The sequence below is a fragment of the Zophobas morio genome, unplaced genomic scaffold, assembly GCF_036711695.1.
Source record: "Zophobas morio isolate AGI-343-1 ecotype UQ-CSIRO unplaced genomic scaffold, CSIRO_AGI_Zmor_V1 ptg000837l, whole genome shotgun sequence".
Taxonomy (NCBI): domain Eukaryota; kingdom Metazoa; phylum Arthropoda; class Insecta; order Coleoptera; family Tenebrionidae; genus Zophobas; species Zophobas morio.
Window position 1 is genome coordinate 31,740 of NW_026972939.1, and position 25,943 is coordinate 57,682.

A 25,943-nucleotide genomic window follows, 5' to 3' on the forward strand; every position below is an offset into this window, starting at 1 on the left:
GAAGATGTTTAAAATTAGACTTAATAAGAGACTAAAGAATAGTTTTTCGCTTTACTAAAACTTCACTAAAACGAATTTTAACTTATTAGTTTCGGTGTTGAGTAACTTTTTCTCCTGCTATCATTAATCAGAAGCTTTCTTATTTATCTTTTGTTTGCATATTGTTTACCTCTGTTTCTATTATAACTACTTTTCTTTTCAACTAATATTTTAAACTTTATCTTTTCCACATAAATATTGTTTTTTATTATTTGAAAGCTATCAAAAGCTGTAAAATTGGTCAGCTTAATTGTCTGAAAAAATCTTATTAAACTGTGTTTTTTAGTTTCTTAGCTTGGGGAATTAAGTAACTAGAATTAAAGTTGAGAGGTCGGACGTAACCAAGTTTAAACAATTTGATTGCGCAGTAATAATTCGTGTGATAGCGATTAAACACACCTACATATTCCTTATAATTTTCAAAAAAGTTTTATCCCAAAGGAAGATCCGTTGAAGTACCTGTAATAACCGACTTGTTTGGAAATAGTACTCCTTCGAGCTTTTTTAAGTATATAAGAGGAAATTAAAAAAATAGTTCACGACTTTAGAGTTGGCTTAAAAATTTTCGATACTACCATCACCTACTAGCAAACTAACTTGAGGATAAATTTATTTTATCAGCTCTATATACTTATACATTTTTCCTTTTCTCATTTTTCTTCACTATGTCCGGAACCTTTCTTTCTATCGCAATGCTTTTGAGTCTACAATAATCCTCAATTGGTAGCAGGGCATAACAGCAGTGGCCTCTGTAAGGAGGGACCACGTTAGTTCTTCATTCCTCAACTCTTTTCTCTTAGAATACCTTTTTCAGGCTTTAAATATGAAGGAAGTTGAAAGAGTTGTTCGTAAATGTTGTACTAAACTTGACAAGTATATAAAGAAGGTTTATATTTTCTTGTACGTTACTGTGGGTACCTACTTATCGCAACCTTTAGAAAGACTTCAGTATTGACAGTGGCGTAATTCGCGTTTTAAAAACTTTGCAAAAAGTAACCATGAATCGTTACCTTTTAAAGGTAATTATTTATATAAAGTTAAATACCATATTAGTTATACGTGCAAATTATACTTATTTATCTTCTTACAGTCTACTAAAATTGGCTCCAAACTGAACGAAATGAGAAAAAACACTAAAGTTCTGGCTCCAGAAATTTCTATGTTAGGCAGAGCTATAATTAAAAAATGGAAGCAAGAAGTTGCTGAAGATACTACACGGCATTCCAAAAAAGAGTCTTCTGATAAAAAGTTACAAGCTTGCAGTAGTGTCACGGGACCCGCCCCTCGAAGTAAAGAAGAATTCTCACCCAAACCAATTTTATTGTCCGACCATTTGAATAGCCATCACAGTAAGGAGACCATGTTCTCAGCTGCTAGCCTTCTTGTAGATTCATCTCCCGCGGAGGCGAACCTTCCAGAAGCAAAAGTGGAAGTAGCCTTTCCTGTTTTTCAAAAAACAGTTTTCACTCATTCAGCCGCCGATGCAGCAGATTCTTGTATTCAAGAGGAGACCAAGAAAGCACCTCAAAAGTTTAATGTTCCCACGGTTTTGCTTAGATTTTATTCTCTAGACAAGTCTTCTGAAAGTGATCCCGCTATTAAAGAATCACTCGTAAGGATTGCGAATGGCGAGAGAAAGTGGATAGGCGTGGATGGAGTACTTGATTTCAACAACAATTGGCGGCCTTGGCGAGAAGATTTTTTTTCGCCCTTTTTAGAAAGTGATCTGGGAAAAGTAGCCCCTTACACGTTTGTCCTTCGAAAACACAGCTGAACTATTACACCTACTTGGTTCAACATTTTGTTACATAAAGTTAAACTAAGCAGTAACTAGTCAAGAACAAACATGATACTATCAGGCAAAGTAAAAAGTTTAAAAAGAAGAGGTCCTCGGAGGATTTGTGCAGCCTCGTATCCATACATGAAATCAAAAAAAAATGAACTAAGAGAAGCTAGTAAGCCGGGATGAGACTTTTTAATGTAATTACTTTCTGTCAATTAAAAAAAAGAAGGGTTTTCATTTATTGGTTAGAGGTATAAGAAAAGCGAAGAAGTTTGGGGTCTCCCAGTTTCCTGATAACGGGCATTTGTTAATATAAAGTGATGTATATGTTCAGAAAGTACAGACCTGGGATAGCGCGCATGGCATGCTATGAGGAGGAACCCCAACACAATATAAACTACGCCCGTTATAAAAAAGTACGTGCTCAAAGTTGCGTTCCCTCCCCCAAAGTAGGTTGTTGTCGTGAAGAAATAAAATTTTCGGCCCTCGAAAATGGTGGAGGGGTAGTCTCAAGTGCAAATTATTGTTAAAAACAATGCCAGGCAGCATATTTATTAACAATTACTGTATTCGATGGTCAGTTTATAGTTACCGCCCTTCAGTGGAGCATGAAGAATGCGATGCAGCTTTCGCCAATCCGGGGTAGCCATTGTCCTCATCCAGACGATGAGGTCTTCGTTTTCATAGCCCTTGAAAGGGATACCATCCGTCAAATGTCTTTATTAACAGATACAAACCAATTAACTTGCTTATTCCCACCTCCGCCAATGGACGTCACGTCGTAGTCTGGCCAGCTTCCGGGCGCCGCTGTATTCTTAAAGGCCTCCTTCAAGTCACCGGGAGGATTCCTAAACTTATCGCGCACGTCTGCCAGTGGAACTCCAGTTAGAGTGGGCCACTTGTAGAGACAATGTTAGTTGCCTGTGCTCCACGCGATCCCTTCGCCGTCCATTCTTATGTGTTCATCCGCTAAGGCCGCGCTCTTCACCAGCGTAAAAGAATCTATTGACACATGCCTATGATAACGATGCCGCGGGATGTCTGCAACTAGGAACCGTTAAAAAGAGATTCGGCAATGAGTCCGCAGGGGGCAATTTCACGATCCGTGTTATCAATAGCCAATGAACCGCAAGGGGTCTCGTGGTTGAGGCCTAGTAGTGTAGAGGCTGAGTAATATAGCCTTTAGACAGGTAAATCTAATTCTTAAGTGAGGTCAAGGTGTTCTCTTCTTTTATTTTGTATAATGAACTTTTTTTTTCTTGTTGTGCGTTCACACGTTTTCTTTAAACTAAGACTTTTCAGCTCTTATTCCACACGACTACTGATGACCGCAATATAGATAAAAGTACGTTAGAAAACCTCTGCCAAGAAGTTGCTTATCATCACGAGATCGTACATACTGGCGATAATTCTGATAATAGCCTCGAAAGCCGTAGTAAAAAAAGACCTGGTTTGTAAAGTAGGAAGCATTAAAGAAATAAAATCTAAGAGGAACAATGAAAAGTCTTATAACAGGTTCGGGAGTGTCCGCTGTTATAGTAAATTCGTCGATGCACTGGCAACGTAAAGAAGAGGCATTTTGATAAGATTTGTATAAAAGATCCGCACAACTTTTATTCCAAGAAGTAACATCCTTCCTTTCCTATGTATAATATAGACGTGTATCTGGCCTGTCAAAAAGTATATGTTCTGAACTAAAGACCTTTAATCTATTCTACCTTATTTACTAGAACACTTTGGGCAACACAGTGAGTATAATCAGTTTCAAAATTCCATATCTGAAGTGTAGAACTACAATTACCGCTAACTTAAGACTCACAATAAAATGTTACTTTACGCGAAGCAGTTAACACGCCAACTCCAATAAATAAAAAAATCACACCAGCGATAACTAAGATGAAAGCGGCTGAAGCAGGTGTGTATATGGGTTGCCAAGCATGCAAATTCTGTTGATATAGCTCAGTGTCTTAAAAAACAAGAAAAAGAAATCTCAATTATGAACAATAATTAAAATTTTGTTAATACCTTTCGGTCTCCGCGAGTTGGCCATCACTCTTTCGTGAGCAGAGGTAATTGCTCTAAAATATTTTCAAAATAACGAGTAGGTGTTCATGCAAGTAGTCAAAAGGTCAAATACTAATTGGCAACATTAACCGAGAGGAGTTACAGTAACCATACAACCACACTTTAGCGACCATTTTAAGCTTCACGTACGTTATTCGCTTATAAACTTAACTAAACGGCTCGGTAGGTAGTACTGATATGGTATGTTAGCGATACCTTAACAAATGATGTTCTGCTCGCGCAATGAAAAATCAAACACGAGCCCCACTAATAAGAAGGCAAGCGAAAAAAGCAACAAAAAATGAAAAGGAGATGTAATAAATGAGGAAAAACCCGTTGCCCGTTTATTACTATTTACCTTTTTTATATACTTTATAAAATTAAACAAAAAATTCCAAATGCAAAATAAATACCATGTTTAAGTAATCACTAACACATCCTTTTGTTTATGTTTCAAATAATATGTCAATTGAGTAAATTTTAAACCTTAAAATATATTTAGTTGGTGGGTTGAAAATCTTATATTACCCACTGCTCTAGTTAAATAATTGCTAAAATCGGTTGACTCGTAAATGTGATTAATGAACTGTATATAATGAAATGAAAGCTAAAATGAAATTATTTAATAAAGGTGGTGTATCAGGACTCTATACCTTAATGCGTGCAGTGGGAGTAGATTAAACTTATTAATCTTCCAGTTAATAGTAAGTATTTTTGTTTACATACTTGCTCTTATGTTGGAACGAGTAACTATTAGTCTAGCTAGTTGTTTTTAAAAAAAATTGTGACAAATTTTATTATACTTTCTCAATTTATTTATTATGATAACAGATATCCAAAAATGCTCGAGACCCTTAAGCGCATCTTTTAATAAACTTATATGCTATAGCCAGGTCTCATAGATGTCTTAATCTGATTTTGTTGCAAATGTTTAGAGGATGATAAGGTTATTAAGGTTAGTTTAGTACTTACCGGAGCATCAGACATAAAAAGCTTATTGCCAAGGTCACCCGTAGTTCTTGTATAAACTTGCATCATAAGTAACTTTATGAATGAATAAACTTTTTGACCGTACGTTGGTAATGTCGTAATAGGGTCTTCAAGTCGCGATGTAGGAAAAGCTTGGAACAAACTATGGCGCACTTGTAGTCTTCAGAATAGTTTTCCAGAACTCGGATTAGTTGGTTTTTTTATAATCTAGGCCCAATAACTCCACGTCACAACTACTAGCTAAAACTTGTTTCGTTTATAAAGCAGTTATCCGGGTATATACGTGGATATGGTAGTTAAATCGCTAGTTTAGCCTTATACATGACATAGTATTCAATATGCTTTTATCAAGAGAATCTGTTGTGTATGAAGCTCTAGCGTATTCATAATGGCAATTTGGTTGATCATTTAGTTTTTTATATCTTTTAATAATGATTATGCCATGCCATTGAAGGGTAAAAACTCCTTATATTAACTGCCTGACGGTATGCGTAGACTCCTAAATCGACTAACTATATCTGCTAACGCAGGAGCAGAAACTGAGACGAATAGCCGCTGTAACTTTCATGTAAAAGAAGGCTTTATATACACATGTAAAATAATTCCTCGAGATTATTAAATCCAATGAAATGCACAAAATGTATACAATGCATTACCAATAAAAAATATATAAATATTTTGTATCTGCGTAGTTCTTTTAAACTTTGATAAAATAAGTTTCCATTGGCGAATCAAAGCGTGTTTCTCCTCACGTATGCTTGCATAAGTTTTACAGCAACGAAACTAATTTGTTAAGCTAGTTGGTTTGTGTATGTCTGCTATATAGGTCAAAAATAGGATGAATGAAAGCAAGAAGTCTTATGGCAGGAGTGTGTTCTGTGTTCCTTCAAATCTGAATAGACCGCTTTAAGTTTAGTTAAAAAACTGCTCGTTGTAGAAATGTTTCAATTGGGGAGAGAAGGTGAGCTAATATTTTTGTATTGGTTCCTTTAAGTTATGAACTGCGGTAAACAGAACAACAGCACATGTATATTTGTTTTTGTTAATCCCTTTGTCACTTGCTCAGAAAACATCCAGAGTTGCTGAGTAGCTGGTGACCTCCTTTAAACCAAAATATTTTTAAGATAATGTTTTTTACACAGCTCAGTAAGCGCCTGAGTATAAGGATAAAAAAGAGTGATGTTTTTAATGCATGACAGTTTATTGTTAAGGACGATTCCGCTAAGGATACCTCGCTCTCGAAAAAAGGTGTGTAACGAGCGCTGTGCGTTTCTATGAAACTATCAACTTTCCTACCACTTCAAACAGTGCGCGCCCATCTTTAGGGGAAAGGGGGCAGCATATTATTACTAAGGTCGTTTTGTTCTTTACTGCGATGGTTTTATAATCAAGTTTCCTCCTAGCACGAGCCAGGATGTGTTTTCGTAGTAACGTATAGGTGTTGATGTGTTAACTACGAACTTTTCTACGACCGTGTTTGTAGATCGCATCATGTATTTAGTGCGAACAGTAAAACTGGTTCTACGATATTGAATCTTCAATGAAATCCATATATGTCGCTAGAGCTCTTTATATTGGACTGCCTTTCTATTGCGCCTTAATTAGTACGTTCTGTTAACCCTAACAAATTATATGTGAAGGATACTTATCGCTGGTAGACTTTTGGTTGGAGTTCCGGACTTATTAATAAGCGCATAGATGCATATATACCATCAAACCTTGTATTAACCTTTAAAGACTAACCATCGATTTAACAATATACTACAATTTAGATATTTTTAACTTTTAAGCAGACAGATTTTTGCAGCAGCCAAATCTTAAGGCAAGTTGTCATATGTAGTTAAGAACATGGCTGTGAAATACCTCTATAAACTGTTTAAGAAAAACGAGCTGACTGTTTACGATAACGGACTCAATAATTTTAAATAAAAGTTTAATTTTACAAAATCATCAGGTAAGTAGCTTAACCCTTTAGTAAAACATACTTGCAAACCGCTGAGGCTAAATACAATATTAAGACTCGAAAGTGATAGTATGTGGCAATTTAAAGGTTATTACATAACCGAGTCTATAAACCGCTTTTACCTATATTTATTCTATTATTAAACAAAATATTTCTGTAACATTAGAATTTTAGTAGGTTTATTATTTAGCTAAAAACTTAATCGGCGTATATTTCATGGTAATTTAGACTTAGATGTAAATAGTAGTACCTTTCGCCTTTTCCTTACAATTTTAGTTTAGTCACTATTCAACTTTACTAACCTTATTTAAACAAAAACCTCGTCACAGTTGAGAAGTTATAAAAAACTTCATACCTCCTCAGAAGATAAGTATAATGAAAACAAAAAACAATTTTAAAATCCATATATAGCTTATATGGAAATAAAAAAAGATTATCCGTTATATTATTGGTGCTGATTAACTGGGAGAAATCTCTAAATCAAAACTCATAATAGCATATTAATAACCTCCTAATCAGATAAGCAAATCTTTTACAAGCAATTAAATATAGAATTAGTGGTTGACATGCTTTCATAATTTTCGGATTAGTAAAAAAAATTGTTTACTTGAATTTAATAACTGTCTTTCCTTAACCAAAAAAATTACAATACACATACTTAATGAGCATACTCTTATTTACATCAACACGCGAATTTTTAATCCAAAAGATCCAAAGGCAGCGAAATATCCAAAAAGGAAGGCCAAACAACAGCATTTTCTACAGCCTCCATTATTTTTGCCACAATAAACTCTTCCACTTTTGGAGGTTTTTGTATAAGACTGTCCTATAAAAATTATAGAATAAAGGTGTGACGCATATTAAATATTATAAAGGAAAGAACAGCGCCGATGACGGTCACGATCTGTAAATCAAATTTAGGTAGATCCTGGAAAAAAAGTTTATAACGCCCAGTCGCTGCATTGGAAAACTGAGCACACAGTTTTCCTGAGAATCCGTTAAAGAGAATCTCAACTGAAAGTGGAAGGCTCGCTAACTCCTTTACTCACAAAAATAATATATTATGAATGGAAAGACCAGTTATACCTTCGGGTTTATAATAATAATTTATTTGATTTGCTTTTTTTAAGATTAAATTTAATTAAATAAGGTAGTCATATAAAAATACTTGAATGGGCCAATTCACCAGAATGGAAGCATCGAAACAAATAATGTTTACCCCTTTGTACTGGATATCACCTATAAAAGTCTAAGTAGGAGGATAAATAGCCTCAAATTTAAACAAAAATAGCGTAAAAGGCACTTTTTACCTCGCAATTTTGGTATTCGCAGACCTCAAGCGTTTTTAACTCGGGAAAGAGTGGATCCAATATAACTTTTTTAAATATTACCGATCCCTGAAAAATAACACAGAGAGAGAAATGGTGAGTTTAATATGTATATAACCAAATAATCTCTTAAAGGATTATCAGGGGATTCTAAATATTTAATAGTATTTGTTAAAATGTAATTTTTTAGCCGATCCTTCTCATAAAATTCTAAAAATAAACGTTGAAACATTCTGTTTAACTCGTAAAATGGCGCTATTATTAAGCTTGTTATAAAATATAAAAGTTTAAGTTAAATATTAAAACCACTGTCCCTTTTAACTTTTGTAGGAAAACGTTGTCTAGAATAGGAGCTAAAGATTCCCTAGAAGTAAAAATTAAACGCCGTTGAGAAAAACACAATATTTAAGCCACCCTTCCTTTTAAATTATTTTCATAATTCAGCAAAGATGCTTCACAAGAAAATACACGAGAACGTCTGGGAGGAACTTTTTTTAACAATAGTTGCCAAATTAGAAAGGTCACAAGCAATATTAAAGTAATTTGTCCCACAAGAAAACCTAAGGCAAAACTGAACATAGTTAATTCCCCAAGAAATAATTATCTAAAAGTTTACATGTAAGTGCTGGAATAAGAGTAGAGCACGGAGTCCCTGTCAGCAGACATAACTTTTATACACAACTAAAAGGGGAATAAAAACTAAGCTTTTAGAGCTCAAAGCACTCGCGCTGCACGTACCACCCACTAGTTTAACCCCTTAAAGGTTACTGGTTACTATGTTTACCACATGTCGCCTAGGTTCAGTTTGCAAGAGAAGATCTATGGGAATTGACCCTAAACGACAGGGTTGGTCTCTTAAACAAAATCTCTGGTAATTTCGAGTACCATGTCCTAATGGATTTGACAGCAACTAACAAAACATAAAAAGTGGTAAATTTATTCACCCCTGAACGTAAAACAAATCTGTGTTAAGCCCCAGAGTTTTGCCCGTTAAAGAGTTAACGTAACACATTGAGCTTATCGAGTCTCGGTCGATTGTAATCCTTTCTGAGCCTTACAAAAATATATTGAGCCAAGCCTAAAACTCTTAACAACTAGGCAGGGAGAGGATATATCATATTCCACTCCCACTGTATGCACATTTACTTATTAAAATGGCTTTGTTTACCTTCAAAGGCAGAATAAGTGTGCTAGCTTTAACTAGGTAAATTCTTGATAAACACATAAGAGCTCACTAAACATTTTTTGTACTCGTGATAACATTTACACTATTTGGGTTTTTATATAAAAATCCTAATGACGAAAGTATAAAAATTGCTAAAAATTCAAAACTGTTTGAGGTTTTTTAATAAACTATTATATGTATAGCACAGGTGAAAAACTTTTCTGTAGTTTAGGCTTTTTTTAGTTAAGAACTTTTAAAGTAAGACGGATTTTATAAAGAATAATTGTTTTTATAGTAAACCTTTAGGTTATAATTAAAACGGTTTCTTATTTTAATTTGTTTTCAATGGGTATAATTGTGAAACCTTTATGCCATCTTAAAAATTATTACTCGTTTCCAGGTTCTCACTCCTGAATTCTTGTCGTCCGCCATTTTGACTTCATCAAAGGTCAGGTACGCAAGTCTAATTAGTATTCTTTTGTACTAAATGTTAAAATTTCAATTCGTGAAAAATCTGTTGGTTTGCTTCTTTTTTGCTTAGCACTAAAAGGGTTACTGGTCACTTTCTTTACATATTTGCCGACTGTTAGATTTAAGTGTTTCATTTTCATTAGTATGGTCGTGTATAGTATCAAATCTTTTTTTTTTTCACTTCTATGCTGTGGTATTTGTTTTTGTTAGAGTTCAATAGCCTAATATATAATTTCATAAAAGTAAGTGGGAGCGTTGAGCTTGGTACCATAATAACTGATTAAATATAACAGATTTTAAGTGTGTAGGACGTTGTTTTTGGTTTTTGTAAATCGTGTCGGAGGTTACATTTATCCTATGTTATTCGTTCAAATCCAGTGGTCCCTGTTTTCTTCAAACATATGTTCCTTGTTTTTGTATTCATATATATGTGAAGCTGACTTTAAAGTTGTTCCTATAAGATTTTTAAAACGGTTGTAAAAGAAATTGTATTCATGGGTTAGCTTGACTTAGATGAGTTTATTTTATTAGCTTAGAGCATTTTAAATTTTCATAATGTGTTTGTATTGTTAACTCTGTAAATAGAAATGGTTCTATACTTGGTGTAATACCTTTCTTATTTTCTTGTTGTTTTTGGATTCTATTGTACTTTGAACTATATTTAATTAACTAGATCATGTATTGCTTAATTGTATCCCGTGGGGTCCCACGGTTTTATAAAAGTATACCAGCTTTGTTTTGGTGTCGTAGATTTTTTATTTCTCTTTATTAATTTAAGAGACGTAATTATATATATATGTTATATAATATCTTCACTCTATGACCTACCTGTTATAAGTTTTGTCGAAAAAATATAGTATTCTTTCAGAATCATATAGCAGGTTATTTAAATGTAAGTAGCTAAAAATTTATCAGAAAACCTACTAAGTGCTAAAAAGACAAATTTCTAATTAATGATAAGACATGCTTAAAAGTGAAAATTGCAAACAAAAAATTACCAATCTAAAAAAGTCTTAATTTTTCAAATTCAAATCACCAAAGCATATCCGTGTAAAACAACCAATAAGGAAGGGATAAAAACTAATCTACAATATTTTAATGAAAAGCTATATAACCGATAAATCCAAACTTTAAATAGGAGAATAGCAATATATAAATTTTAAGTAGTAACATAATTTAAATTAGTTGGGACACTAAGGAAAGGCGATTGCATACGAGGAAGGAGGCTCTAATCATTTCAATAGGTCCTAGGTTTACGTCGTGAGTCTGACTTTTTCCTTGAAAAAAAAAAATTAGTTGTAAAATTTAGTCAAATAATGTTTTCGATTAAACAAGCTAGTATTTTCTAAATTTTTCCAAATACTAGTTTTCTGATTTTTTCATTAAAACGATTGTTTTTCTTGGTGGACTTTTAATACGCATTACTTTCTCCGGCATTTTAATTATGTCGGGTAAACCCATTGAAATCCTCAATAATAGAAGCTTTTTAAATTTTTTAATAATAGTACTCAAGTACACATCATTACTAGTTGCTCTAGGTTATTGATAATATTTCGCACTTCCAATAAGTTATACATTAGTTCTCAATGGTTTGCTTGTTTTTAAAATGAGTCTTAATCACTTTACCACTTTTGAAATTTCAGGTTTACATGATAATATTACTTTGGCATTTACCTAGAGGTTCCCTGTACACCACTCGGTTTAAGTTAAACCAGTCAAACTGGGAACGTTTTAAATTTAGGACTTTCTTATGTTATGAAATATCTATTAAACAAACGCTTAGAACAGCGCCCTATAGTTTTGTGCAGTTTGTTCGTGGTTAATAAGAAAAAATATATATATATATATATATTTTTTAGTATTATTCATTCTTGCTAATATACTGTTTAGAAATTTGAATCTGTTACTATAAAAAAAAAAGTGATAGGGCGGTATTACTAATGGTGTATAGTCCTAAGCCACTTTTTTTAGTTAATGAATTCTTGTTCACCACGGGTTCAATATTTTTTTTTTTAGTGTATTATATATATTTGGTCAATCAATTTATTAAAGCTTTGATATTGTCAAACCGTCGCCAAAGGCTTCTTGTGGCTAACCAATCTACCTAAACTTATAGGAAAAGAATATTATAAACATATAATTGTCTTAATCTTTGACTATATATAGTGTAAGCTTTTTATAGTACATTTAAATCGGTTTTAAAGTTTCTTGTCTTCTTATCTAGCATTGTAAGCTTACATAACGTCCCTGAATAGATAAGCTATTAAGTCGTAACTGATACGAGCATAGATAGCCTAGTATTATAATTTTCACAGTAAATTTTTTGAGGCACTAAAAGAAAAGCCCAGTAGTGTATCTAGCGATAAAAATAATTCGTTTTACAAACTAAAGGTCCGCGAAAATGGTACCCAACCTTTCAGATTTAAGCCAGCAACCTACCAGCCAGCCTCCCAAATGTTAGCCCCCTTTCGAAAAAAGGAAGTTCAATTTTAATTTTCACTTAATTAATAGAGGAAGCAAGACAAGTTATTATAAACATCCTGCCACATTCACAAGGGGGTTTGACCCGTAAAAAAATACAACGGATAAAAAGACAGCTTTCCTTTAATCAATATGAATGCTAGTAATATAATTTTTTCCCTTGTCAGTCTTATATGGTAAGAGCGAAGATATGATTAAATTTTCGTATAAAGAATAGAGTTGAGGTCCTGACGAAATTGTGTGGTTTAACAGGTGTTCAGTATGTAAACCCAACCAGGATTAAAAATTGATGCTGAAGCTGACGATTAGAAGTACTGATGCGCATACTCAAGGTCATGGGCCTGATGCCCACCGAGGCGACTCTATTTTTCGGTTTTTAATGTTGTGTTTTTAACCTCACTTTCTAACAGACAGAAAGGAATAAAGAAGGAAGAAAAGAGAGGAGAAAGAACAACAACCACGCGCGTGTTTTTATTTTTGCTAGTTTAAATTTATAATTTTCCTTTTGTAAAAATGATTATTGCTCCTGACTTTTTGCTTGACACGTGGACAATACATTCCAATTGGTCTATATTATAAATTTTTTGTTTATTAGAAACTTCCTTTTGCCAAAACTGTGCTCTAAAACTTTCAGTTAGAATTATGCGAGTGTCGGAGACCACACATTGTGTCTTATATTATAAACAAACTTTTGGAAAAGAATACACTTTTGGAAAAGAATACAATTTTTGTAAAAGTTTAAAGATTTAGCGGTAGGGCGCTAAGTCATATTTGGTTAATATGTTAATAGTCATTTTTTTTATATTGCGATATGGTTCTATCAGTTTTTTACTCTTTTTGGTAATTACTTAATCCTTTTCAATAATTTTATAGGTGGCTTTATACTTTTTATCTTCAAAAGCAAAAGAAAAGGAGAAACTTTTTTATTGTTGAAGCATGAGCCAGTTTTGGTTCGGTTTAACCTGTTTATTTCAATTGTTTCAGTTTAACTTGTGTTTGCGTCAAACACATAACTATTCCAACGTTAAGTACGATAGTCTAACTATGAATAATATTCAGTTTTTGGCTGGCGGGGGTGATCCACTGACCTTAAGCCAGACGTTTAAACTTTTTAATTTTTTAGTCAACCCCAGCAGTTATAAGGCTATTGGCAACTTATCTTTTTATTTAAATCAGAAAATGAATCAAGATGGGGCGCGCGCCTTTGAAGTTGCTACACTATTTAGAGACAAAGCCTTTTCTTTTCTTTCTCCCACGAACATTAACTCGGCTCGAGGTAAACCAAATTCTGAAGAGATGAGCATTTATGTTATTTTACTCCCTAATGGCTTTAATAACCCACTTTTTGTTGGGAAATTAGTTGATTTTTTAATAATTATTAAGCACTGGTTAGCTAGTAATTCTAAAGATCTTCCTATAATTTTGTGTTTACATGTGATGTGTAACAGTGATGTACCACCTTATTTTAAGAATGAAGTCACAAATCTTATAGATCCTGACTTGAATTTGCTAGGAACCGAAGTGGGTAAAGTATTTCGGCGTTCTCAAATTATTAGTAATAAGGCGTTTTTTCAACAAAAAAAAAAAGGTTTAATAACTTGGCCAACCTTAAAGGAAGCTCAAGGAAAAGTTATGTTTTGGATAAACATGAAAAATAGAAAGAAACTTCCAGAATTAAGGAATTCAGGATTTTTTCCTGTTCTTTGGGAATCTTATGTAGCATCAGTAATAGATGATTTTGATAGTGAAAAAATCAAAGAACTGGCCCATAAGAAATTTATGGTCCTTACCAGGGCTGGATGTACTGAACAAGAATTATGTACTATGCAGTTCAGCGCACAACTCGTTGCCCCTCGTCTGTGTAGTTCAGCTGAGACGAGCTCTTTTCTGAAGGATTTTGGTTTAACAGTCCCTGTAATTAATAGTGTGCTCTCTATTCAGTCTCCCGCGTGCACCTTTTATAAAAGAGGCGAATATTTATCCTTTTTTAAAACTTTTAATTACGAAAACATGTTTACCATCAAAACGGGTAGTTGGGGTGGTATCAACTCTATATTATTTGGTTACCGTCACGTCCCTACCGCGTATATAGTTTTACTGCACGGCTTGCCTAGATTGTTCGGGCTTAAAAAGTTCAAATACAGTGACAAACTTTACTGGGCGGGTATTGCTGTAACAACCGCAGCTTTAGCCGTATTGCCACTATTATTGTTTTTTTTGTTTTTATTGGTGTTAGTCAAGTTAATGTTACGCCCAAAGAATTTACTTTTTTACGAAACGCAGCTTGGTCAATTACAGTTGGTATTAATTTTTTTTTTTTTGCTTAAAATAGCTGTAGTGTGCTTATTTCTTTACGGAAATCGGAAGATGTTGTTTTCCTTAAAAGCTCTGGAAGATTTTCAGCTGCGCGCCTTGCTCAAGGCGAAAGATCTTCAGGATTCCGTGGTATTGCTTGAATTTGAAGCTCGGAACCAAAGCGATTATAAACCTCAGGAGCCCTGTGCAGTTTCTTTAAAAGTGTTAGTATTCTTATTAAGAAGAGGAATCAACATAATTAGGGAGACAGCGGGAACCACTGAAAAGCAGCTACATAAATTAAGACAGGCAATAATGACTTATACATCTTACAGTTCTCGTTTGATAAGAGTGCTTAGTAACCTTCACTTTTCTCTCTACTTTTTGGGCTTTCTTAGTTTCATCTTGGTGGTATTCTCTGTTCTTCTCATAAGTTACTCGCTCTCTATTTTATTGACTTGGAGGAATTGCCTTCGTCGTTTTTCTATTCCTTTTCTTTTATTTTTTATGTTCCTTTATTTTGTGTTTTTTTTTATATTCTTTTCTGAATCTTTAATATTGTCGGATATATGCATGGATCCTGCCGCGGTAATAATTGAATTAATAAAGGCTAAGACTGGTGAAAGTTCTTATAACATCAAAAAAGCTTTATTTTGTTTTGAAGACGTACAGTACGGGTTTGCTGGTTTTGAAAATCTTGCTATGAAAACCTTGGGGGCTGTTAGCTACCTCGTTAGCATCATTTGTCCTGGTGAAGGACAGCGTTTTAAGAGCTGTTATGGGTCATTTTTTCAAAAACTATTTGAGGTGGGGAGCATTTTACTCATTAATGGATCCTGCGCTAACTTAAGAGATATTTATATAGAACTGGTTTCCCTAGTTTGCAATGAAAGTATGAACTCTTTAATGCACTTACTGGGGGGGTTAAGTATGTCGTTGCTCGTCCTTTTTTTTTGGATTTGTATTATTTTGATTTTAAATGGTAAAAGTACTACAAGCAAAGCCTGAAATATTGAAAATTCTACTTTATTATAATCAGTGATTCAAAACTTTATACGCCCAACACGTCGTCACTGCGCGTACAATGACCAAAAATTTTATTATTAAAAGTTATAATAAAGTTTGAACGTCAATAAGTTCGTTTTTGCCATTTTAAAGGTGCATAATTTGAGTTATAGGGTACCTAGGAGGAGTTAATACTTTACTAAACTAAATTAGTGTGAGAATAGCTTTCGAAAAATCACCACTACCTTAAGATAAAAGTAGAATAATGGAGGATGAAGTAAGTCCTGGTAGAGATCGAAAGATACTGGTGACAAATTTAATTCGACCCATAAAAACTCATCTGAATCACAGCAGGTCTCCATATATAGCGGGCAAAAATAAACTTTACTAGACCCTATATTATTTACACTTCTAAATTATCAGGTTAAGCATGCAAAGACATCATACCGAGATTGAGAGCTGCCGTAGTTTAGCGGATAAGAGCATTGAAGCGGACACTCAAGGTTGTGGGTTTGATTTATACCAACGCAATCCTCTTATTCGGTCTATTATGGTTGCGTATTAACTTCGCCCTCATAACCGTGCCTGATAAGTGGCGAAATTATTCTAAATATAACCCTAACCACCTACTGTTTCAAAAATTTATGTTTTTTTTTCATTTTTAACGCCGGAACGGATTTAGATATGTCCTTTTGATTATTAATTTTTTATATTGTAAAAATATATAAACATTTATGGACTATATTAGTCTAATTTATTTAGTTGTTAAGGTGAAGGGTACTCATTTAAAGCTTCCTTGCAAACACTACCTTTATAATAATATTGGCATATATTAGGAGGTAAAAATAATAATTTTACAAATATGTCCGCACATTTAAATAATGTATTATAAGTAAGCCATGATATCTATTTAATTCATTTAAAATTTAATTTATTATCTACATTATTCTAGTAGTATGCAGCTTGACGAATGGTGTGCCAGCCATATTTTATAAAAATAGTTCGATATCTTAATCTCTGTGTCCCCCAAAAAACTAACTTTGTTAATCATTAAATAGGTTATCATATACTATTTATTAAAATAAGTATCCACGCACTATGAACACTTAATAATAGCGATAAAATATAATTTCAGAACTCGCTGTTATAAAATAATAGTTCTCACGAGAAGAGGAAACATGTATAATGTGATCTATACACAGCTTTGTATTCTCCTATTACAGCTTTATCTCTTTAATAGAGCCAAGTGCTATCTAATATATATTTGAAGTGCTGCTAAGCTGTCTATCTACTTTTTTTTTTGGAATTATTGGCGGTAAATAACACCCTTGATATCATGTAAACGGGTACTTAAAACAAAAAAGGGAAGTAAACAGAAATAATTATTGGTTTATCTATTCAAGCGTTAGTATACAAATAATTCACAGGTTAATATATCATAATTACAATTTATAATGAAGAATTTCTTATAATCTTTTGTTAACTCATATATGTTAAAAATGATTTCCAACATATTTTTTTTTATTTAAAGGAATGTCTGAAAAATTAATAAAAAAGATCACTGATACGACTTAAAAGCAGTAAAAGAGTTCTATAAAGATGATAAAGTTAAAGTTACAAACGAATAATAAAGTGTGATATAGGCTAAGTACAACTTATTTCAAAGGAAATAATATCAAACATAAATAATTAGCTTATAAAACTAGGAACGAAACTTAGAAGACATGAAGGTTTAAATAAGAATCGAGATCATATAAAAAGAGACGTAAGACGTGCTTCACTAAAAAGAACATAACAAGAATAATTGAGGTGCTTTCCACCGGGCGCAAGCCTTTAGCTAAGAGTCGATCCCAGGGTTGGTGAAAAATTAGGTGCTCGAGGTAACATGTGCCCATTCACGAAAAAACCGTAGTAACTTTTCTTGCTTGTGAGTGTAAATATGTTATTTAATTAATTTTTAAAGATAAAAACCCTTTATTAATAGCTTTCAAACTTTTTTATGTGCTTAAAAAATAACAATTCATAACGAGTAAAAATTTATTTTTGTTAGTTACCACCCTGTATATAATTTATACAGGGCTAAAGCACCTTTAATAAATTGGGGAAGGAAAGAAACTATTATACAAGAGCAGTTTAAAAGAATCGAAACGGATCGTTGTGGGTCCCTGCTTATAATTTTTTACAAAATTTATTAGTATTGAGATAATTCTAAATTTAAACAATTTTTCTAGTATTTCAAGTCACCTACTTTGCGTTCAAAACTGTAAATCACTGGGTATAGTAGTAACGACTTGGTATTCTTATGCCTTTTGATTAACTTTATGTAGTAACGGTCTTTAGAACGAAAACGTTATAATCTTTCCTATCTTTACTTTTTTTAATCAGTTTGAGGTTTCCTCCAATTACTCGAGAGTTAGCTGGGTCTCTCAGTTACATACAAGTTGAAGAATAGCCAATGCTTTTTTTGGTCATTCATTGATGTTTAAAAAAATGCGTGAAAGACATAATCAGTAACTTTTGGGGTTTAAGTTAAAAAACCTTTTTAATCATTTTTTCCTATTAATTAAGTTTTTTTTTATTATATTAGTTTGCAATATATAAACAAGAAATTGCTTTAAAAATGGGTGTAACTAACTCCAAAAGCAAACTAGAATTCTCTTCAGAACGTAATTATTTGGCGTAAATTGTTTTGTAACTTAGTTGTGTATTGATCAATAATTTTATAATTATTAAAATTTAGCTTGTTTTGAACATTTTAAAGTTTTAAGAGCGATAGGGAGGGGTTCCTTCGGTAAGGTAATAGGAAAAATTAGTAATGTTTTAAAAATCTTATTCTTTCTTCTAAGGTCTGCATTGTAAAAAAAAAAGATACAAGAAAGTTATATGCTATGAAGTATATGAATAAGCAGCGTTGTATCGATGAGAATGCTGTTCTAAATGTTCTAAGAGAAAGGAAAATCCTTGGATTACTGTTTCACAACTTACTTGTTAACCTGTGGTTTGCTTTCCAAGATCCTGAAGTTCTTGCTTTATATCAATATTAAGCGTTAATTGAAAGTTTAGAATTATTTTTATAAATTAACTTATTTTAATTTTAAACTTATTAAGGACTTGTACATGGTAATGGATCTCATGTTAGGTGGCGACTTGCGTTTTCATCTGAATAAATATGGAAAGTTTACTCCCTCGCGTGTAGACATGCATAGTTTTTAAAAACCTTATTTATATTCTTGTTCCACGAATTTTATTGATATAATTTAAAGCAACTAACAGCAATTTCTCCATTCTTCTTTCATTGTACTGCCTAGGTAAGGGGCTACATGGCAGAAATATCTTGCGCACTTGAATACATTCATTCTTTAAGCATTATTCACCGCGACATTAAACCAGACAATCTACTATTAGATAATAAAGGGCACGTAAGTGTTAAATGAATTTCGCCGTACACTTTTTTTGCTATGATTACCTTTTATTGTTGTTATCAATATTTTTATGTGAATTTTATTAGTTGCTCAGCACACTGCTATCTTCTTTTGCGTTATGACTAAGTCTACTGCCCTTTACAAGGTACATCTGGCCGACTTCAACGTTGCCACGTTTTTGCGGAAGGACAGCAGGCCCCATAAGTCTTGTGCGGGGACGAAGTACTATATGGGTAGCCTGCTTTATTGATGCACCTTTGAGGTGAGCGTTCTCCTTTAATACTGGTTCTTTACAAGCGCCCGAAATGTTGGCAGGGGAGGGCTACGGCCCGGGCGTGGACTGGTGGAGCCTCGGCGTGACCATGTTGCTGCTTATCTTTAGATTGATTAATTGCAACAACTTTATAAGCACTTTTGGCGAAGGTATGAACTTTTGTCGGGAAGCAACCCGTACTACGAGCTTTCGCGTGCAGTCAAAGGAAAAGAATCGGAACTTTCGTTAATTGCAGTGGAACTCGTATGGCCAGAAAAATGTGACGAAAACACCGTCAGTTTCTTAAAAGGTTTCTAGCTATATAGTTATAGTGACCGCCTAACCAATTCACCTGGCAGGCTTGCTCGAAAGAGACCCTTCCAATAGGCTGGGGACGCCTGCTTGTATGGAGGAGCTGAGGGCTCACCAGTATTTTAAGGCAAGGCGTCGTTAGAAGCATTCTCATAGCTCATCGCATTTATGCTTGATACTATCAGTGCCTTAATGTCACGTGGAAGGAAATAGAGAGTCTAAAGATCCAGTGCGAGTTTGTGCCTTCGGAGAGCAAAGTAAGTCGGCCTTTGTGCACATGGCATCGACATTGATGAGGTACCCCAGCTCCACTGCGATGCTACCTACGAGTTGGAGGAGCTCCTGCTGGAAAATAATCCTCTTCATAAGAAGAAACAAAGATTAAAGAAATACCAGCCAATTGACGAACCCAACGTTAAAGTTGGGAGCAACGAGTCGAAACTGCTCGCCGTCCAGCACGGCTTCCGCCCTTTTAATAGAGAAAAAGTATGCGCTTGGAATGTTTTTAAATCTAGTTTCTTTACTAAATGCTTGATACCTTGTTTGCATAATACAGTCAAATTTGGAGGCGCACCGGACATTTGGTTCTTCCACGGCTTTATCTCAAGAATTCCGGTGCGCAGTTTCGTTTTGTTTTGCTTCTCACGACCAACCACTGTATTACTTTTATAGTACATACGCTTCCAAACCGCGGCGTCACAGCAGTCTTACTTCGTTGACGGTGGGGACATGCCGTGTTGGAGGCGCCAGCACTTTGCATTATACCGAGCGGGAGAAGTTCCACGTCTTGAGCACTGGAAAGGATAACAACGCCAGTGAGCTTCAGTCTTGGCCTCCCTCGGAAGTGAAGAGCGGGGTTGTGCTTGTTCTGGGCGACTGTAGCAGCAGGTCACCTCCTCGAAATAATTCCATGAACGGAAAGGAACTTTCTTGAAGTAACTGTGATTTTTAAGGCTAAGGGAAATTCTAGCAACTGGAAGCGTATTTGTTGCTTTTCACTATCACTTATGCTCGAACGACCTTTTGGAAGAAGTACGCCCACGGACCCATACTTTTACATTAAAAATGGCTTTTGAAACTATTTGCTTTTACGTTATATTTTTGTTACTTTTTTATACTTTTTCGAATATATACATGTATGATCATAGAAAATAATTTCAAGATTGGTGTGGGGTAGGTAATTCATATTATATATTTGAGCCCACATTATAAGAAAGGGTCGGTCATGTGTCGAGGGTAACACCAGCCAATGTTATAACTTTAGTTATGCTGTAGGTTCATTATAAAATTTTTCAAGTAATAAACGTAATGCTCGTATAATTACTTTTCCTAACATTCTACAATAAAATTATGCTATACTGCAACCAATTCATATGCTTATGTATATAGGTAAAATTAAAATAGTTATGCTAGGTAGCCATTTTTTGCAAAATACTATATTTAAAATAGGAGCAATAGTAGTGAGTAGCGTTTCTTTTTATAGAAAGTTTCACTTTTTTTAAAGTTTGTGCGACAACAACACACCCATTAACTCACTGTTTTTAAAGTTAAAAGGCTGTAAATACTATTAAGTTCAGCTTGTGATGGTTTCAGTATGGCCAGAATAGTAAAAAAGGTCTATTTTAAATTCTTAGATGGCTTATTTTAAAAACTCTTAATCTAATGTTAGCATTAACGTAATTTTTTTTTCTAGTTATAAAACTAAATTGTAATAAAGTTGTTGATTTAATGTGTAAAAAAATTATTTCCCAGTACTGTCTTGTATTTGTAAAGAAAGAAAAAGTGATTTAAAAAGACAGTATAGCCTCTCTGTTTCCTTTTGCGCTTCCTTGCTTGATTTTCTGAAGTCACCGCACCCTGCGAGTTCCAAAGTCTACAGGACTGTAAATAACTGCAAATTATATCACAATAATTAACTAGCTTTGAAAGCTATTATTAGACAAATTCCAGAAAAAGAATTGTTTTTTTGCTGATTAAAATCGTATTATTATTATATTGTGACTTTTTTGATAAGCTACATTTAGTTGTACTTTACTTACTAAGTCAGATATACGATATCCTAATTGGTTATTAAGAAAACCCATTTGTGTACTTTTCTAGATACTAAGGAGGATTCAACTAGAAACTCGCAACTACACACAGATAGAAATAACGGCAGCCATATAGCTCTTATATAACCTTTTCTAACATCTAAAGCTGGTAGTATGGCACTTAATTTTTCATCTTTCCTAAAACTGTTCTCTATGTTACTACTCAAAGTAGGTATCACATGCAATATGCCCTTTTAGCGGACAGATGAACTCGAGATAAACCGGCGCGATTAAACCGCTACAAGGGTGCACAATTTCACCTCCCTCCTTCTTTCATGAGCAAGTCGTGTAGGATACTCTAAACGCTAAACTAGGATAACTCAGAGGCATAAGTGTAAGGGCCCTTTTCTTTCTTTCTGGGTCCTGAAACCCTCTCAGAATTGGCACTTAAGTTCAAGAGTCATAAGCCCTATTATGAGCCTTAAGATTTTAGAAAATCCGAGGTCATCTGCCTTTAATAATTGCACTCGTGAATTTACAGCTTTGGGATTTTTTCTTTTTCTTTTTTTTTAGCACTTATATACAGTGGTCGATCTCTGAACGACGACAGAGCTTAATTTTCACTCCTCTCCCCATGAGAGGTTGGGGTACGTAAGCGCTTTGTTGCACTCTTTCGAAGGAGTAAAATATATGCCCCGAAGACTGCGGAACATCGGGTAATTACCAGCTCAGCTGGCGCCAATAGTAGAGTGTGACCAAAAGACCGGTGATAAACTACCCACCAGGAAAGCCCCTCGAACCCTACACTTGGGCCACACATTGGCCGCGCACTTGCTATTAGTCTGCCCTCCCGACTATCAACTCCTCATCTAAAGAGGAGAGTGCTTTCATTTGTAAAAGTATTACTGCGAGGAAATTGCCTTTATTTTATAAGGTTCTTACCTTTTATCTTTTGGAAGTGTAAGATAAGTTATAATAAGGGTATGTAAAAAAAACCATTCTTCTGGATAACCTTCAATAAATATAAATGTGATATACACGAACGAGTCGATGAATTTCTGAATTAAAAATTTTAAAAAAGTATGTTAAAAGCCCTTACCGTTAACGGAACACAGTCCACCTCAGTCTTAAAACCATATGTGCAACGCGAGATGCATTTTCTCCAAATATTTTAAGGGGAGGGCGCTGAGCCAACGCCCCTGGCGAGCTGATTCTTGGATCGGACTGAATGAAGTACCTCTGCCTGATGCATATTCTATCTGTGATTAATGATAAGATAAGTGGCAGGGAGTTGTACCTTCTAGAGTAAGGTTTTCCGCATTGATTCCTAAAAACTTCTATATTATGCCTGTAAAACCCAGGGACTAATTAATTAAAAACAATAATTTTGGAAAACTTAATCTTATAAACCAAGAGAGTTCCCTTGAAGAAGCGATGCAATTAACCCAACACTTTGCCATCATTTCTACATCTTTTTGCAGGACGATTTGTCTTTGGATTCTAAATAGGTCTTTGTTTCGGCTAGTGACATGGTACTCTGGCTTAATAAAAGAGCGCTCCCTCCCCACCACCATCCGGGGCTACTTTTTGTAACTTCCTTCTTCAATCGAACTACTAATAGTGTTGTATAAAATTCGCTAATTGTGATTATTCCTTGTTTAAGGTAGTCGATAAAAAGTATGCCATATGCATCTCAATATAAGGAGGCTATAATTTTTTTTCAGACTGTGGACTGGTCTCTGAAGTATATGATGCATTCAGATTTCATACAATATTCGATCAAACAATTTTTATTTCGCTCAAACAGCCCCTACCGCGCGCACTCAATTATAACAAGTGGTTTTTGGTCCATTGTGAGCAAACGCGGTACTCATTTTGAACAGAAAATTCTCATGCCCCCAAACGACTTAACACGTTCCATTAACATCTGTGCAATGTCAACTAACTCACGCAACTTTACTTTACAATCATTTACGAAATTTCTGTGGCTTATTCATGTTTTCGGAGTAACCACCTCATTTGGGCTTTCAGAGGTTCAGCATGATGTGTGCCTGTACGGTCTAGTTTGAACTCAACGAACCACCAACAAATCGTTGTTTTCGAAGGAGCAAAGATACCTTTTTGCTTAGCTCGGACAGTGTAGTTCCCATCTGAAAAACATTGCTTAATCAACACACGAAACTCATTTTAACCCACTATCTGAAAAATAACAAAATCAAGTTACCAAAATTTTAATATTCCGATAATTAATGGACGAAATGTCATAACATTTTGACAAGTATCATGAAGGTTGATACTAATTGAAAATGATATGGATCTCTTCTTAAGAGGGGGATATCTTTTAGTTAGTGCCGGGGCATTTCTAGGGAAGTGTTATTTTAAACAGGCGGCTCCTCGCATTAACAGCTCGTAACTAAGAACTAATGTTTTTAACGAAAACATTTAGTTTTACTTTGAACAGTTATATTTAATGAAGTTATCCCAACATGGTGGTATATCTAGAAGTGAGCAATATTAAGAGCTACGCTTAGAAGCTATTATTTCCTTTTTATTATAATGCCTTTTTTTAACTATAGCTCAATTTTTTTTATGCTTTCTAAGCTATCAAGTTATTTTGTAGCTATCTCTATACTCATTTTTGGATTCCAAATTTATCCTTACCTAACTTTAGCCTTCTTTCCTATCCTAAATTTTTTTTAATATATCCCAAACCTATTATTCTTCCTTAGACACTTAACTATTATAATAGATCCATACAATCTTTTAATTTATTAATAAAATCTCAGCCCTAAGGTTACAAGAAAGTAACAACCTTTTTTTATCCTTCACACTATGTTTTACTCGCACACCATAGACAATTATTAAAGGAGGTAAAGTCTAACTGATAATATACTTAAACTGCTAATTAATTTTGAATTATGCCCGAACAGATAACTCATTAAGGCACTCACCAATAATACATGCTAAATTGGTACCAATTTTGTTAAAAAAAGAAATACATGTAAATGACAATTTAAAAAAATTATACACGATATATGTTAACATATAACTCTCTATTCCATTGGTAATATTATAACAATTCCGAAAACATTTTACTTTAATTTGACTATATGGAAAAGTTACTATTGCCAAAACAACTCCTTTGTGCTCCACTACATTTCAAGTTTACATAAACTTAAAATTTTTTATGCTCTCTTATATAACCTTTAAAAAAAAAAAAAAGAAAAAGTTAGGCCTCCCGTAAATTTTTTTTAAATCATCTGTGATAACTAAGTAGTTCGTTAATTTACGTTTGTTAAGAAGGCCGACTTTGTGTTAGCTTTTTTTACTTGATACGTAGTCATTAACGACTAAAATTGACTAGAGTTACAAAAATTTTTATTTATATAAGTTAAAACACCTATGATGCTTTAAAAAAGGCCAATAGTATTGTCAGAAAGTAACGCTTCTGAAATATTATTTATGTGCGCGTTAAAAGAAAAGTTAGTCTCACAATGTGATTATAAGTTAAGGGGAGTCAACTAATTTCCTTTTAAAAATACTGGGACATTTTATTTTTTTCTTGAACAAGTGGTGGTATGTTTAAAAACTTGTAAAATTTTGTTTTTTAAAATTACCTTCGATTTATTAATAAATTGAAATTTTACTAATACTATGGTCGTAGTAAATTATATTATATTTAATACATTTAAGCGTAAAATTTAATTGTAAACATAATATTTTGTGTAACGCTCTTATATATTAGAAAGATATTGAGTTTCTTGTCTAAAATTTGTATTATAAATTATAATCCTTATCCTATTATTAAAATTTCCTAACAACGTAAAGTGGTGATCAAAATATTATAGTACGGCCTCGATCCCTATACAACCACATGCTATTTTCCTTAACATGCTTACTTACCTGAAAGGCTCCCTTACCAACAGTCCCATTAGCGAAATCTAACCCTTCGGTTTTTTTTATAAAAAAGTTGTGGGTGGCAGGCCAATTAATTAAAAATAATATTTTTAACTGCATTAATACAATAATTTTTAGACATATTAGTATTCCATAAATAACTTTTTTCTGTTGGTTTTAAAGTCATTGAGCAATTTTCGTATGGGGAAGTCTTAAATCCTAAATTTGACTTGCATAACGCTTTAGTCATTTTATCCTTAAAAATGTGTTCTATCTTTTTATCAAAAGAGCCCAAAGTAGGTTTGACGTTGCTTATGTCAACAGTGGAATTTACTCAGTACAATCTCAAATCGAGGGCCCACGTTTAAAAATATATTGTATTAACTAGCATTGCTACCCATGGGGAATTACTTATCGTTGAGCGGTGGTGATTTGGCGTACGATT

The 25,943-nt window shown here is 33.8% G+C and overlaps 3 protein-coding genes and 1 long non-coding RNA gene across 7 annotated transcripts; 2 read left to right on the forward strand and 2 right to left on the reverse strand.

Moving 5' to 3' along the window:
• Window positions 1–2,045: 2,045 nt before the first annotated feature.
• On the reverse strand, window positions 2,046–3,994 carry LOC135122031 (cell cycle control protein 50A-like). Its single transcript, XM_064046286.1, has 11 exons — window positions 3,848–3,994; window positions 3,655–3,788; window positions 3,541–3,600; window positions 3,336–3,464; window positions 3,182–3,269; window positions 2,878–2,973; window positions 2,744–2,824; window positions 2,568–2,689; window positions 2,388–2,511; window positions 2,168–2,330; window positions 2,046–2,112 (listed from the first exon to the last, which is right to left on the reverse strand). The coding sequence occupies exons 1-11, from the start codon at window positions 3,870–3,872 to the stop codon at window positions 2,061–2,063; spliced, it is 1,074 nt and encodes a 357-aa protein (XP_063902356.1). The 5' UTR covers window positions 3,873–3,994; the 3' UTR covers window positions 2,046–2,060.
• Window positions 3,995–8,371: 4,377 nt separating this feature from the next.
• On the reverse strand, window positions 8,372–8,829 carry LOC135122028 (uncharacterized). Its single transcript, XR_010279212.1, has 4 exons — window positions 8,784–8,829; window positions 8,582–8,727; window positions 8,474–8,531; window positions 8,372–8,422 (listed from the first exon to the last, which is right to left on the reverse strand). It is a non-coding gene; the product is annotated as an uncharacterized LOC135122028 (long non-coding RNA).
• Window positions 8,830–12,943: 4,114 nt separating this feature from the next.
• Window positions 12,944–15,665, forward strand: LOC135122029 (uncharacterized). Of its 4 annotated transcripts, none has more exons than XM_064046283.1 (4): window positions 12,944–13,058; window positions 13,158–13,234; window positions 13,461–13,560; window positions 14,617–15,665. In XM_064046283.1, the coding sequence occupies exons 3-4, from the start codon at window positions 13,464–13,466 to the stop codon at window positions 15,585–15,587; spliced, it is 1,068 nt and encodes a 355-aa protein (XP_063902353.1). In that variant the 5' UTR covers window positions 12,944–13,058; window positions 13,158–13,234; window positions 13,461–13,463; the 3' UTR covers window positions 15,588–15,665. The 4 variants fall into 4 exon arrangements, 2 of the variants coding, with proteins under 2 accessions (XP_063902353.1, XP_063902354.1); XR_010279213.1 differs by lacking the exon at window positions 12,944–13,058 and having other exon boundaries at window positions 13,170–13,234; window positions 14,617–15,507; window positions 15,569–15,665; XR_010279214.1 differs by lacking the exon at window positions 12,944–13,058 and having other exon boundaries at window positions 13,170–13,234; window positions 14,617–15,386; window positions 15,445–15,665.
• A 2,396-nt stretch (window positions 15,666–18,061) lies between these two features.
• Window positions 18,062–22,474, forward strand: LOC135122035 (serine/threonine-protein kinase 32A-like). The gene is made up of 17 exons (XM_064046291.1): window positions 18,062–18,112; window positions 18,172–18,250; window positions 18,325–18,380; window positions 18,431–18,604; window positions 18,693–18,776; window positions 18,893–19,003; window positions 19,152–19,239; window positions 19,304–19,370; window positions 19,430–19,569; window positions 19,619–19,698; window positions 19,757–19,828; window positions 19,878–20,057; window positions 20,128–20,186; window positions 20,244–20,459; window positions 20,525–20,707; window positions 22,175–22,248; window positions 22,329–22,474. Exons 2-17 carry the CDS (start codon window positions 18,205–18,207, stop codon window positions 22,472–22,474), a joined length of 1,776 nt encoding a protein of 591 aa, XP_063902361.1. The 5' UTR covers window positions 18,062–18,112; window positions 18,172–18,204.
• Window positions 22,475–25,943: the final 3,469 nt, after the last annotated feature.